At 52.7% G+C, this 13,527-nt stretch overlaps 1 protein-coding gene across 1 annotated transcript in view; it reads left to right on the forward strand.

Annotated features, from left to right (window-relative positions):
- Nucleotides 1-13,527, forward strand: part of LOC139417928 (telomerase-binding protein EST1A-like) — a 44,555-nt gene that overhangs the window by 22,888 nt on the left and 8,140 nt on the right. The window contains exons 13-18 of the mRNA XM_071166920.1: nucleotides 112-331; nucleotides 3,988-4,167; nucleotides 4,425-4,568; nucleotides 6,011-6,155; nucleotides 11,313-11,581; nucleotides 11,764-11,845. Of these exons, the coding sequence (XP_071023021.1) occupies nucleotides 112-331; nucleotides 3,988-4,167; nucleotides 4,425-4,568; nucleotides 6,011-6,155; nucleotides 11,313-11,581; nucleotides 11,764-11,845 (1,040 nt within the window). The remainder of the gene's footprint in view (nucleotides 1-111; nucleotides 332-3,987; nucleotides 4,168-4,424; nucleotides 4,569-6,010; nucleotides 6,156-11,312; nucleotides 11,582-11,763; nucleotides 11,846-13,527) is intronic.

A 13,527-nucleotide genomic window follows, 5' to 3' on the forward strand; every position in this document is an offset into this window, starting at 1 on the left:
TTCAAACGTAATAGACTTTTAATTTAAAAGATTCTGAGGCACACACTGACACACACACACTGACACACACACACACACACTGACACACACACACTCTCTCTCCCCCTGTAGCTGTAGTCTTGATGTGTGGCGTAGCCTGGCAGACCTGTGTAATGCGTTGGCGCGTGTCGACCACGGCGAGGCGCCACTGTACAAGGCAGACGGGGACGGAGGCGAGGGGGATGAGGAGCTCCGCCTGCTGCTATTGGAGGAGGACAGGCTACTGGCCGGCTTCGTCCCGCTGCTCGCCGCCCCTCAGGAACCCTGCTACGTAGACTGCACCGGGGATACAGTGAGTTTATCCACCACACACACAATCACAAAACCGTATCAGTAGACCAATATTCTCTCCCTCTCCCCCCTTTTCTCCCTCTCCCCCCTTTTCTCCCTCTCCCCCCTTTTCTCCCTCTTCCCCCCTTTCTCCCTGTCCCCCCTTTTCTCCCTCTTCCCCCCTTTCTCCCTGTCCCCCCTTTTCTCCCTCTTCCCCCTTTTCTCCCTCTCCCCCCTTTTCTCCCTCTCCCCCCTTTTCTCCCTCTCCCCCCTTTTCTCCCTCTCCCCCTTTTCTCCCTCTCCCCCCTTTTCTCCCTCTCCCCCTTTTCTCCCTCTCCCCCCTTTTCTTCCTCTCCCCCTTTTCTCCCTCTCCCCCCTTTTCTCCCTCTCCCCCCTTTTCTCCCTCTCCCCCCTTTTCTCCCTCTCCCCCCTTTCCCCTCTCCCCCCTTTTCTCCCTCTCCCCCCTTTTCTCCCTCTCCCCCCTTTTCTCCCTCTCCCCCCTTTTCTCCCTCTCCCCCCTTTCGCCCTCTCCCCCTTTTCTCCCTCTCCCCCCTTTTCTCCCTCTCCCCACTTTTCTCCCTCTCCCCACTTTTCTCCCTCTCCCCCCTTTTCTTCCTCTCCCCCTTTTCTCCCTCTCCCCACTTTTCTCCCTCTCTCCCCTTTTCTCCCTCTCCCCCCTTTTCTCCCTCTCCCCCCTTTTCTCCCTCTCCCCCCCTTTTCTCCCTCTCCCCCCCTTTTCTCCCTCTCCCCCTTTTCTCCCTCTCCCCCCCTTTTCTCCCTCTCCCCCCTTTTTTCTCCCTCTCCCTCTCCCCCCCTTTTCTCCCTCTCCCCCTCCCTTCCCCCTTCTCCCTCCTCTCCCCTCTCCCTCTCCCCCCTTTCTCCCTCTCCCCCCTTTTCTCCCTCTCCCCCTTTCCCCCTCTCCCCCCTTTTCTCCCTCTCCCCCCCTTTTCTCCCTCTCCCCCCCTTTTCTCCCTCTCCCCCTTTCTCCCTCTCCCCCCTTTCTCCCTCTCCCCCCTTTTCTCCCTCTCCCCCCCTTTCTCCCTCTCCCCCTTTTCTCCCTCTCCCCCCTTTTCTCCCTCTCTCCCCCTTTTCCCTCTCCCCCCTTTTCTCCCTCTCCCCCCTTTTCTCCCTCTCCCCCCTTTTCTCCCTCTCCCCTCTCCCCCTTTTCTCCCTCTCCCCCCCTTTCTCCCTCTCCCCCCTTTTCCCTCTCCCCCTTTTCTCCCTCTCCCCCCTTTCTCCCTCTCCCCCTTTTCTCCCTCTCCCCTTTCTCCCTCTCCCCCCTTTCTCTCCCTCCCCCTTTCTCCCTCTCCCCCCTTTCTCCCTCTCCCCCCTTTTCTCCCTCTCCCCTCTCCCTCTCCCCCCTTTCTCCCTCTCCCCCCCTTTTCTCCCTCTCCCCCCTTTTCTCCCTCTCCCCCTTTTCTCCCTCTCCCTTTTCTCCCCCCCCTTTCTCCCTCTCCCCCCCTTTTCTCCCTCTCCCCCTTTCTCCCTCTCCCCCCCTTTTCTCCCTCTCCCCCCTTTTCTCTCCCTCTCCCCCCCCCTTTCTCCCTCTCCCCCTTTTCTCCCTCTCCCCCCTTTCTCCCTCTCCCCCCTTTTCTCCCTCTCCCCCTTTTCTCCCTCTCCCCCCCCCTTTCTCCCTCTCCCCCCTTTTCTCCCTCTCCCTCTCTCCCCCTTTTCTCCCTCTCCCCCCTTTTCTCCCTCTCCCCCTTTTCTCCCTCTCCCCCCTTTCTCCCTCTCCCCCCTTTTCTCCCTCTCCCCCCCTTTTCTCCCTCTCCCCCCTTTTCTCCCTCTCCCCCCCTTTTCTCCCTCTCCCCCCTTTTCTCCCTCTCCCCCTTTTCTCCCTCTCCCCCCCTTTTCTCTCCCTCTCCCCCCCCCCCTTTTCTCCCTCTCCCCCCCTTTTCTCCCTCTCCCCCCTTTTCCCTCCCTCTCCCTCTCCCCCCTTTTCTCCCTCTCCCCCTTTTCTCCCCCTCTCCCCCCCTTTTCTCCCTCTCCCCCCCTTTCTCCCTCTCCCCCTTTTCTCCCTCTCCCCCCCTTTTCTCCCTCTCCCCCTTTTCTCCCTCTCCCCCTTTTCTCCCTCTCCCCCCTTTTCCCCTCTCCCTCTCCCCCCTTTTCTCCCTCTCCCCCCCTTTTCTCCCTCTCCCCCCTTTTCTCCCTCCCTCTCCCCCCTTTTCTTTTTCTCCCTCTCCCCCTCCCTCTCCCCCCTTTCTCCCTCTCCCCCCTCTTTTTCTCCCTCTCCCCCCTTTTCTCCCTCTCCCTTTTCTCCCTCTCCCCCTTTTCTCCCTCTCCCCCTTTTCTTCCTCTCCCCCCTTTTCTCCCTCTCCCCCCTTTTCTCCCTCTCCCCCCTTTTCTCTCCCCCCTTTTCTCCCTCTCCCCCTTTTCTCCCTCCCCCCCTTTTCTCCCTCTCCCCCTTTTCCCTCCCTCTCCCCCCTTTTCTCCCTCTCCCCCTTTTCTCCCTCTCCCCCCTTTTCTCCCTCTCCCCCCTTTTCTCCCTCTCCCCCCTTTTCTCCCTCTCCCCCCCTTTTCTCCCTCTCCCCCCTTTTCTCCCTCTCCCCCTTTTCTCCCTCTCCCCCCCTTTTCTCCCCTCCCCCCCCCTTTTCTCCCTCTCCCCCTCCCTCTCCCCCTTCCCTCTCCCCCCCTTTTCTCCCTCTCCCCCCCTTTTCTCCCTCTCCCCCTTTTCTCCCTCTCCCCCTTTTCTCCCTCTCCCCCCTCTCCCTCTCCCCCCTTTTTTTCTCCCTCTCCCCCCCTTTTCTCCCTCTCCCCCCTCTTTTTCTCCCTCTCCCCCCCTTTTCTCCCTCTCCCCCCTTTTCTCCCTCTCCCCCCCTTTTTCCCTCTCCCTCTCCCCCCCTTTTCCCTCTCCTCTCCCTCCCCTCCCCCCCTCTCCCCCTTTCTCCCTCTCCCCCCCTTTCTCCCTCTCTCCCCCTTTTTCTCCCTCTCCCCCTCCCCCCCCTTTTCTCCCTCTCCCCCCTTTTCTCCCTCTCCCCCCCTTTCTCCCTCTCCTCTCTCCCCCTTTTCTCCCTCTCCCCCCTTTTCTCCCTCTCCCCCCTTTTCTCCCTCTCCCCCCCTTTCTCCCTCTCCCCCCTTTTCTCCCTCTCCCCCCTTTTCTCCCTCTCCCCTCTCCCCCCCCCCTTTTCTCCCTCTCCCCCTCCCTTTCTCCCTCTCCCCCTCCCTTCCCCCCTCCCCCTCTCCCCCCTTTTCTCCCTCTCCCCCCTTTTCTCCCTCTCCCCCCCCTCTTTCTCCCTCTCCCCCCTTTTCTCCCTCTCCCCCCTTTTCTCCCCCTCTCCCTCTCCCCCCTTTTCCCCTCTCCCCCCTTTTCTCCCTCTCCCCCCCTTTCTCCCTCTCCCCCTTTTCTCCCTCTCCCCCCTTTTCTCCCTCTCCCCCCTTTTCTCCCTCTCCCCCTTTTCTCCCTCTCCCCCCCTTCCCTCTCCCTCTCCCCCCCCCCTTTTCTCCCTCTCCCCCCCTTTTCTCCCTCTCCCCCCCTTTTCTCCCTCTCCCCCCCTTTCTCCCTCTCCCCCCTTTTCTCCCTCTCCCCCCCTTTTCTCCCTCTCCCCCCCTTTTCTCCCTCTCCCCACTTTTCTCCCTCTCCCCCCCTTTTCTCCCTCTCCCCCCCTTTTCTCCCTCTCCCCCCTTTTCTCCCTCTCCCCCCCTTTTCTCCCTCTCCCCCCCTTCTCTCCCTCTCTCTAGACGATAGCAGCAGACTGTAAAAGGGTAACAGTATTGAAGTATTTCCTGGAGGCTCTGTGTGGACAGGAAGAACCTCTCCTGGCTTTTAAAGGAGGGAAGTACGTCTCCATGGCAACCTCTCCCCAACCCGGTCGCCCCGGCGACGCACGCAGCAGACAGGACTCGCAGACAGAGAGAGAGGTGTGTCCGTCTCCTGTCCCCTGTGTGTCGCTGGCTTTTACCCAAACAACGGAAGTTAAACAGCTGATTCAACCGAGTTTTAGTTTTAATGCTGAACCTCACAACATTGATTTCCATGTCAATGGTCAGTTATCATATAGCAACTAGTCACCTTCATGAAGACCTTGGTTAGCTGAGTCGTGTGTGTGTGTGTGTGTGTGATTGTGTGTGTGTCTCAGTTTTGTAACACGTCCTTCTCTTCCGTTGTTGTGTCGCAGAGTGATGACGTCATCGTGGAGGCGGAGTCGTCTGTGTCGGACGGTGATGATGGCAGTGAGGACGACATCCGAGAGCTCCGGGCCAGACGGAGCGCCCTCACCAACAAACTGGCTGAGCAGCAGAGACGCAGGGACAAGATACAGGTAACACACACTATATACACACAGGGACTAGATACAGGTAACACACACTATATACACACAGGGACTAGATACAGGTAACACACACTACACTATATACACACTACACTATATATACACACTTTACTATACACACTATACTATACACACTATACTATATACACACTATATACACACTATACTATACACACTATACACACTATACTATATACACACTATATACACACTACACTATATACACACAGAGACTAGATACAGGTAACACACACTATACACACACTATACACACACTATACTATACACACACTATATACACACTACACTATATACACACAGGGACTAGATACAGGTAACACACACTATACACACACTATATACACACTATACACACACTATATACACACTATACACACAGGGACTAGATACAGGTAACACACACTATATACACACTATACACACACTATATACACACTATACACACACTATATACACACGGACTAGATACAGGTAACACACACTATATACACACTATACACACACTATATACACACTATACACACACTATACACACAGGGACTAGATACAGGTAACACACACTATATACACACTATACACACACTATATACACACTATACACACACTATATACACACGGACTAGATACAGGTAACACACACTACACTATATACACACACTATAGTATAAACATACACTATATATATATATATATACACACACACACAGACTATACATAGGCTCGTAAGTAAGCATTTCACTGTAAGGTCTACTACACCTGTTGTATTCAGCATTTCACTGTAAGGTCTACTACACCTGTTGTATTCAGCATTTCACTGTAAGGTCTACTACACCTGTTGTATTCAGCATTTCACTGTAAGGTCTACTACACCTGTTGTATTCAGCATTTCACTGTAAGGTCTACTACACCTGTTGTATTCAGCATTTCACTGTGAGGTCTACTACACCTGTTGTATTCAGCATTTCACTGTGAGGTCTACTACACCTGTTGTATTCAGCATTTCATTGTAAGGTCTACTACACCTGTTGTATTCAGCATTTCACTGTAAGGTCTACTACACCTGTTGTATTCAGCATTTCACTGTAAGGTCTACTACACCTGTTGTATTCAGCATTTCACTGTAAGGTCTACTACACCTGTTGTATTCAGCATTTCACTGTGAGGTCTACTACACCTGTTGTATTCAGCATTTCACTGTAAGGTCTACTACACCTGTTGTATTCAGCATTTCACTGTGAGGTCTACTACACCTGTTGTATTCAGCATTTCATTGTAAGGTCTACTACACCTGTTGTATTCAGCATTTCACTGTGAGGTCTACTACACCTGTTGTATTCGGGCGCACGTGACAAATAAACTTTGATTTGATTTTGATTTGTAACGTGTGTGTGTGTGTTCCCTCCGTCCAGGCGGTGTTACAGACGTGTGGTCAGTTGGAGTTAGAGGTCCGTCCTCTTTTCCTGGTCCCCGACACCAACGGTTTCATCGACCACCTCACCGGCCTCAAGACGCTGCTTCAGTCTGGGACGTACATTGTGGTGGTGCCCCTCATCGGTAACTACCACACACTAACAAACATACAGTGAATTCCTTCGACCGCCTCACCAAAACACTTCAGTCTGGGACGTACATCGACCGCCTCACCAAAACACTTCAGTCTGGGACGTACATCGACCGCCTCACCAAAACACTTCAGGGACTTCAGAAAGTATTCACACCCCTTGACTTTTATCACACATTTAGTTGTGTTTACATACAGCCCGAATTTTAAATTGATTAAATGTAGATTTTTTGTTGTGTCGCTGACCTACACACAATAATGTCACGGTGGAATTATGTTTGTAGAAATGTTTACAAAATTAATTAAATGTGAAAAGTTGAGTCAATATGTATTCAAACCCCTTTTGTTATGGCCTAAATAAGTTCACGTGTTTTAACAAGTCGCATAATAATTATAAGTCACTATAATTGCACACTCACTGTGTCCAAAAATAGTTTTTAAACATGATTTTTGAACGACTACCCCAACACATATAAAATTATCTGTAAGGTCTCTCAGTCGAGCAGTGAATTTTCAAACACAGATTCAACCACAAAGACCGGGGAGGTTTTTCAATGCCTCGCAAAGAAGGGCTCCTATTGGTAGATGGGTAAACATTTAAAAAAGCAGACATTGAATATCCCTTTGAACATGGTGAAGTTATTAATTTCACTTTGGATGGTGTATCAATACACCCAGTCACTACAAAGATACAGGCATCCTTCCTAACTCAGTTGCCGGAGAGGAAAGAAACCGCTCAGGAATTTCACCATGAGGCCAATGGTGATTTTACAATGGTTACAAGGTTTAATGGCTGTGACGTGTGACCTGAGGATGGATCAAGAACAGTGTAGTTACTCCACAATAGTAACATATTTGACAGAGTATGAAGGAAGCCTGTACTGAATAAAAAATATTCCAAAACATCCTGTTTGCAACAAGGCACTAAGGTAATACTGCAAAAAAAAATCTGGCAAAGAAATTAACTTTATGTCCCGAATACAAAGTGTTGTGTTTGGGGCAAACACAACACATCACTGAGTACCACTCTTCATATTTTCAAGCATGGTGGTGGCTGCATCATGTTATGGGTATGCTTGTCATTGGCAAGGACTAGAGAGTTTGTTTTTTAGGATTTAAAAAAAAAACGTAATAGAGCTAAGCACAGGCAAAATCCTAGAGGAAACCCTGGTTCAGTCTGCTTTCCAACAGACACTGAGAGACATTCACCTTACATCAGGACAATAACCTCAAACAGAAGGCCAAATATACACTGGGCGGCAGGTAGCCTAGTGGTTAGAGTGTAGGGACGGCAGGTAGTCTAGTGGTTAGAATGTAGGGGGGGCAGGTAGCCTAGTGGTTAGAGTGTTGGCCGAGCTGACAATGTAAAAATCTGCCCCTGAACAAGACAGTTAACCCACAGTTCCCCGATAGGCCATCAATCGAATGTTTCTGAGTTGCCTAGTTACAGTTTTGACTTAAATCGGCTTAAAAATCTATGACAGAACTTGAAAATGGCTGTGTAGCAATGATCAACAACCAACTTGACAGAGCTTGAAGAATTTTTAAACGAATAAGTGCAAATATTGTACATTCCAGGTGTGCAAAGCTCTTAGAGACTTACCCAGAGAGACTCACAGCTGTAAACGCTGATAAAGGTGATTCTAGCATGTGTTGAATACTTACCCTACCAGTCAAAAGTTTGGACACACCTACTCATTCAAGGGTTTTTCTTTATTTTTTACTATTTTCTACATTGTAGGATAATAGTTTAGACATCAAATGCATTCCAGGTGACTACCTCATGAAGCTGGTTGAGAGAATGCCAAGTGTGTGCAAAGCTGTCATCAAGGCAAAGGGTGGCTACTTTGAAGAATCTCAAATATAAAATGTTTTGATTTGTTTAACACTTTTTTTTTTGGTTACTACATGATTCCATAGGTGTTTTTCATAGTTTGTCTTCAGTATTATTTTACAATGTAGAAAGAGAAGGAAAAACCCTTGAATGAGTAGGTGTGTCAACTTTTGTCCGTATTGATTTCGTCAAAACATTTGCTAACATTTCTAAAAACATGTTTTCACTTTGTCATGGTGGGATATTGTGTGTAGATGGGTGAGATAATTATAATTTTTTAATAAATGTTTAATTCAGGCTGTAACTCAACATATAATGTGGAATAAGTCAACTGGCATGAATACTGTCTGAAGGCACGGTCCATACTGGTGGTGCCCCTCTATTGTGAGACTAAGAGGGAAGGAGTAGAGCATTGCACGGGCATGACATTTAAGCCTGAGCCCTACCCTATCCTACTCTACCCTACCCTATCCTACTCTACCCTAGCCTATCCTACTCTACCCTATCCTACTCTACCCTATCCTACTCTACCCTATCCTATTCTACCCTAGCCTACCCTACTCTACCCTACCCTATCCTACTCTACCCTAGCCTATCCTACTCTACCCTATCCGACTACACCCTACCCTAGCCTACCCTACTCTACCCTACCCTACTCTACCCTATCCTACTCTACCCTATCCTACTCTACCCTATCCTACTCTACCCTATCCTACCCTATTCTACCCTACTCTACCCTACCCTATCCGACTATACCCTATCCTAGCCTATCCTACTCTACCCTACTCTACTCTACCCTATCCCACCCTACCCTACTCTAGCCTGGCTGACTCTACCATATCCTACCCTAGCCTGGCCGACTCTACCCTAGCCTAACCTACTCTACCCTAGCCTGGCCGACTCTACCCTAGCTTATCCTACTCTACCCTAGCCTATCCTACTCTACCCTAGCCTATCCTACACTACCCTAGCCTATCCTACACTACCCTAGCCTATCCGACTCTACCCTAGCCAAGCCGACCGAAGCCTAGACGACCCTAGCTTTCTGACCTTACCCAAGCCTGGCCGACTCGACCCTACTCAACTCTAGCCTATCCTACTCTACCCTAGCCTATCCTACCCTATCCTATTCTACCCTAGCCTATCCTACCCTAGCCTATCCTACTCTACCCAAGCCTATCCTACTCTACCCTTGCCTATCCTACTCCACCCTAGCCTACACTACTTTACCCTAGCCTATCTTACTCTACCCTACCCTATCCGACTCTACCCTAGCCTATCCGACTCTACCCTAGCCAAGCCGACCGAAGCCTAGACGACCCTAGCTTAGCTGACCTTACCCAAGCCTGGCCGACTCGACCCTACTCTAGCCTATCCTACTCTACCCTAGCCTATCCTACTCTACCCTAGCCTATCCTATTCTACCCTAGCCTATCCTACCCTAGCCTATCCTACTCTACCCTTGCCTATCCTACTCCACTCTACCCTAGCCTACACTACTTTACCCTAGCCTATCTTACTCTACCCTACCCTATCTGACTCCACCCTACCCTGGCCTATCCTACTCTACCCTGGCCTAGCCTAGCCGACCCTACCCAAGCCTGGCCGACTCGAACCTACTCTAACCTATCCTACTCTAACATATCCTACTCTACCCTGGCCTACCCTACTCTACCCTAGCCTACCCTATCCGACTCTACCCTACCCTATCCGACTCTACCCTGGCCTATCCTACTCTACCCTGGCCTATCCTACTCTACCCTGGCCTATCCGACTCTACCCTAGCCTAGCCGACCCGAGCCTAGACGACCCTAGCCGACCCGAGCCTAGACGACCCTAGCCTGGCCGACTCGACCCTACTCTACTCTAGCCTATCCTACTCTACCCAAGCCTATCCTACTCTACCCAAGCCTATCCTACTCCACCCTACTCTACCCTAGCCTACACTACTCTACCCTAGCCTATCTTACTCTACCCTACCCGACTCTACCCTACCCTGGCCTATCCTACTCTACCCTGGCCTAGCCGACCCTAGCCTAGCCGACCCTACCCAAGCCTGGCCGACTCGACCCTACTCTAACCTATCCTACTCTACCCTAGCCTACCCTACTCTAGCCTACCCTACCCTGGCCTACTCTAGCCTATCCTACCCTAGCCTAGCCTACTCTACCCTACACTACTCTACCCTAGCCTACCCTACCCTAGCCGATCCTACCCTACCCTATCCGACTCTACCCTACCCTATCCGACTCTACCCTACCCTGGCCTATCCTACTCTACCCTGGCCTATCCTACTCTACCCTGGCCTATCCGACTCTACCCTGGCCTATCCGACTCTACCCTAGCCTAGCCGACACGAGCCTAGACGACCCGAGCCTAGACGACCCTAGCCTGGCCGACTCGACCCTACTCTACTCTAGCCTATCCTACTCTACCCTAGCCTATCCTACTCTACCCTAGCCTATCCTACTCTACCCTATCCTACCCTAGCCTATCCTACACTACTCTAGCCTATCCTACTCTACCCTAGCCGATCCTCGCCTACTCTACCCTAGCCTACCCTACTCTACCCTAGCCTGGCCGACCCTACCGTACCCTAGCCTGGCCGACCCTACCCAAGCCTGGCCGACCCTACCGTACCCAAGCCTACCCTACTCTACCCTAGCCTGGCCGACCCTACCCAAGCCTGGCCGACCCTACCGTACCCAAGCCTACCCTACTCTACCCTAGCCTGGCCGACCCTACCGAACCCAAGCCTGGCCGACTCTACCCTAGCCTGGCCGACCCAAGCCTGGCCGACCCTACCGTACCCAAGCCTATCCTACTTTACCCTAGCCTGGCCGACCCTACACAAGCCTGGCCGACCCTACCGTACCCAAGCCTACCCTACTCTACCCTAGCCTGGCCGACCCTACCGAACCCAAGCCTGGCCGACTCTACCCTACCCAAGCCTGGCCGACTCTACCCTACCCAAGCCTACCCTGCCCCAGCCTAGCCTGATTGCTTCTGCCAAATGATTATTATTATTAACTTTTACAACTTTTCTGAGTTGTTGACTATTTATTTCCCTTTTTGTTTGTTTATTCCACTTGCTTTGGCAACGTAAACATGTGTTTCCCGAGTGAGAGAGAGAGACAGCCATCAATATCAGGTTGATATTCTCCTTCTTCTTCTCTCTCTCTCTTCTCTTCTCTTCTCTCTCTCTCTCTCTCCCTTACTCATTTCTCTCTTCTCTCCAACCTCCTCTTCTCTTCTCTCTCCCTCCTCTTCTCTCTCCTTCCTCATTTCTCCCTCTTCTCTCCCTCCCCTCCTCCAGTGATAACAGAGTTGGATGGTCTAGCAAAGGGGCAGGAGAGCTGCGATGGCTCTGGCAGTGGGCGTGGTGGCAGTGGTTGTCGTGGAAACACCGGTGGTGGTGGTGGTGGACCGACCCACGCCCGGTCGGTCCAGGAGAAGGCTAAGGTTGCCGTGGCGTTTCTGGAGCGAGGGTTCGAGGCCAAGGAGCCCTGTCTCAGAGCGCTGACCAGCAGAGGAAGTCAACTGGAGTCTATCGCCTTCCGCAGCGAAGACACCTCCGGACAACAGGTGTGTGTGTGACGTGTATATTAAACATGTGCCCCAGATCCTCTGTCACGTATTTGACCATCTCTTGTGTGTGAATTAGAGTTTGGAGCGGTCTTCCACTGCAAGTCAATGCTATTTCATCCAATTTCGGACTGTCGTTGTAATTCAGCTTTAGATTTACCGGTCTCTTCCCCTCCTTTCAGGGAAACAATGATGATGTCATCTTGTCCTGCTGTCTCCACTACTGCAAAGATGAGGCTAAAAGCTTGATGCCTGCACAGACAAGTAGCTGTCTCCTTCCACCAACACACTCATGCATGTGTTGCACAATCTGTCTATACTATATTTATTCTACCTTTACTCCTCCATCCCTCCGTCTCTCATACCTCCCCCCGTCTCTCATACCTCCCCTCCTCCCTCCGTCTCTCATACCTCCCCTCCTCCCTCGGTCTCTCATACCTCCCCCCGTCTCTCATACCTCCCCCCGTCTCTCATACCTCCCCCCGTCTCTCATACCTCCCCTCCTCCCTCGGTCTCTCATACCTCCCCTCCTCCCTCGGTCTCTCATACCTCCCCTCCTCCCTCGGTCTCTCATACCTCCCTCCTCCCTCGGTCTCTCATACCTCCCTCCTCCCTTGGTCTCTCATACCTCCCCTCCTCCCTCGGTCTCTCATACCTCCCCTCCTCCCTCCGTCTCTCATACCTCCCCTCCTCCCTCCGTCTCTCATACCTCCCCTCCTCCCTCCGTCTCTCATACCTCCCCTCCTCCCTCCGTCTCTCATACCTCCCCTCCTCCCTCGGTCTCTCATACCTCCCCTCCTCCCTCGGTCTCTCATACCTCCCCTCCTCCCTCCGTCTCTCATACCTCCCCTCCTCCCTCCGTCTCTCATACCTCCCCTCCTCCCTCCGTCTCTCATACCTCCCCTCCTCCCTCCGTCTCTCATACCTCCCCTCCTCCCTCGGTCTCTCATACCTCCCCTCCTCCCTCCGTCTCTCATACCTCCCCTCCTCCCTCCGTCTCTCATACCTCCCCTCCTCCCTCCGTCTCTCATACCTCCCCTCCTCCCTCGGTCTCTCATACCTCCTCTCCTCCCTCTGTCTCTCATACTTCCCCTCCTCCCTCCGTCTCTCATACCTCCCCTCCGTCTCTCATACCTCCCCTCCGTCTCTCATACCTCCCCTCCTCCCTCGGTCTCTCATACCTCCCCTCCTCCCTCCGTCTCTCATACTTCCCCTCCTCCCTCCGTCTCTCATACTTCCCCTCCTCCCTCCGTCTCTCATACCTCCCCTCCGTCTCTCATACCTCCCCTCCGTCTCTCATACCTCCCCTCCGTCTCTCATACCTCCCCTCCTCCCTCCGTCTCTCATACCTCCCCTCCTCCCTCCGTATCTCCCCTTGTCTCTCATACCTCCCTCCGTCTCCCCTCCTCCCTCCGTGTCTCATACCTCCCTCCGTCTCCCTTCCTCCCTCCGTGTCTCATACCTCCCTCCGTCTCCCCTCCTCCCTCCGTGTCTCATACCTCCCCTCCTCTCTCCGTGTCTCATATCTCCCCTCGGTCTCTCATATCCCCCCTCCTCCCTCCGTCTCTCATATCTCCCCTCCTCCCTCCGTCTCTCATATCTCCCCTCCTCCCTCCGTCTCTCATACCTCCCTCCGTCTCCCCTCCTCCCTCCGTCTCTCATACCTCCCTCCGTCTCCCCTCCTCCCTCCGTGTCTCATACCTCCCCTCCTCTCTCCGTGTCTCATATCTCCCCTCGGTCTCTCATATCCCCCCTCGTCCCTCGGTCTCTCATATCCCCCCTCCTCCCTCCGTCTCTCATACCTCCCCTCCTCCCTCGGTCTCTCATACCTCCTCTCCTCCCTCTGTCTCTCATATCCCCCCTCGTCCCTCGGTCTCTCATATCCCCCCTCCTCCCTCCGTCTCTCATACCTCCCCTCCTCCCTCGGTCTCTCATACCTCCCCTCC

This window comes from Oncorhynchus clarkii, chromosome 10, assembly GCF_045791955.1.
Source record: "Oncorhynchus clarkii lewisi isolate Uvic-CL-2024 chromosome 10, UVic_Ocla_1.0, whole genome shotgun sequence".
In the NCBI taxonomy this organism is placed as follows: domain Eukaryota; kingdom Metazoa; phylum Chordata; class Actinopteri; order Salmoniformes; family Salmonidae; genus Oncorhynchus; species Oncorhynchus clarkii.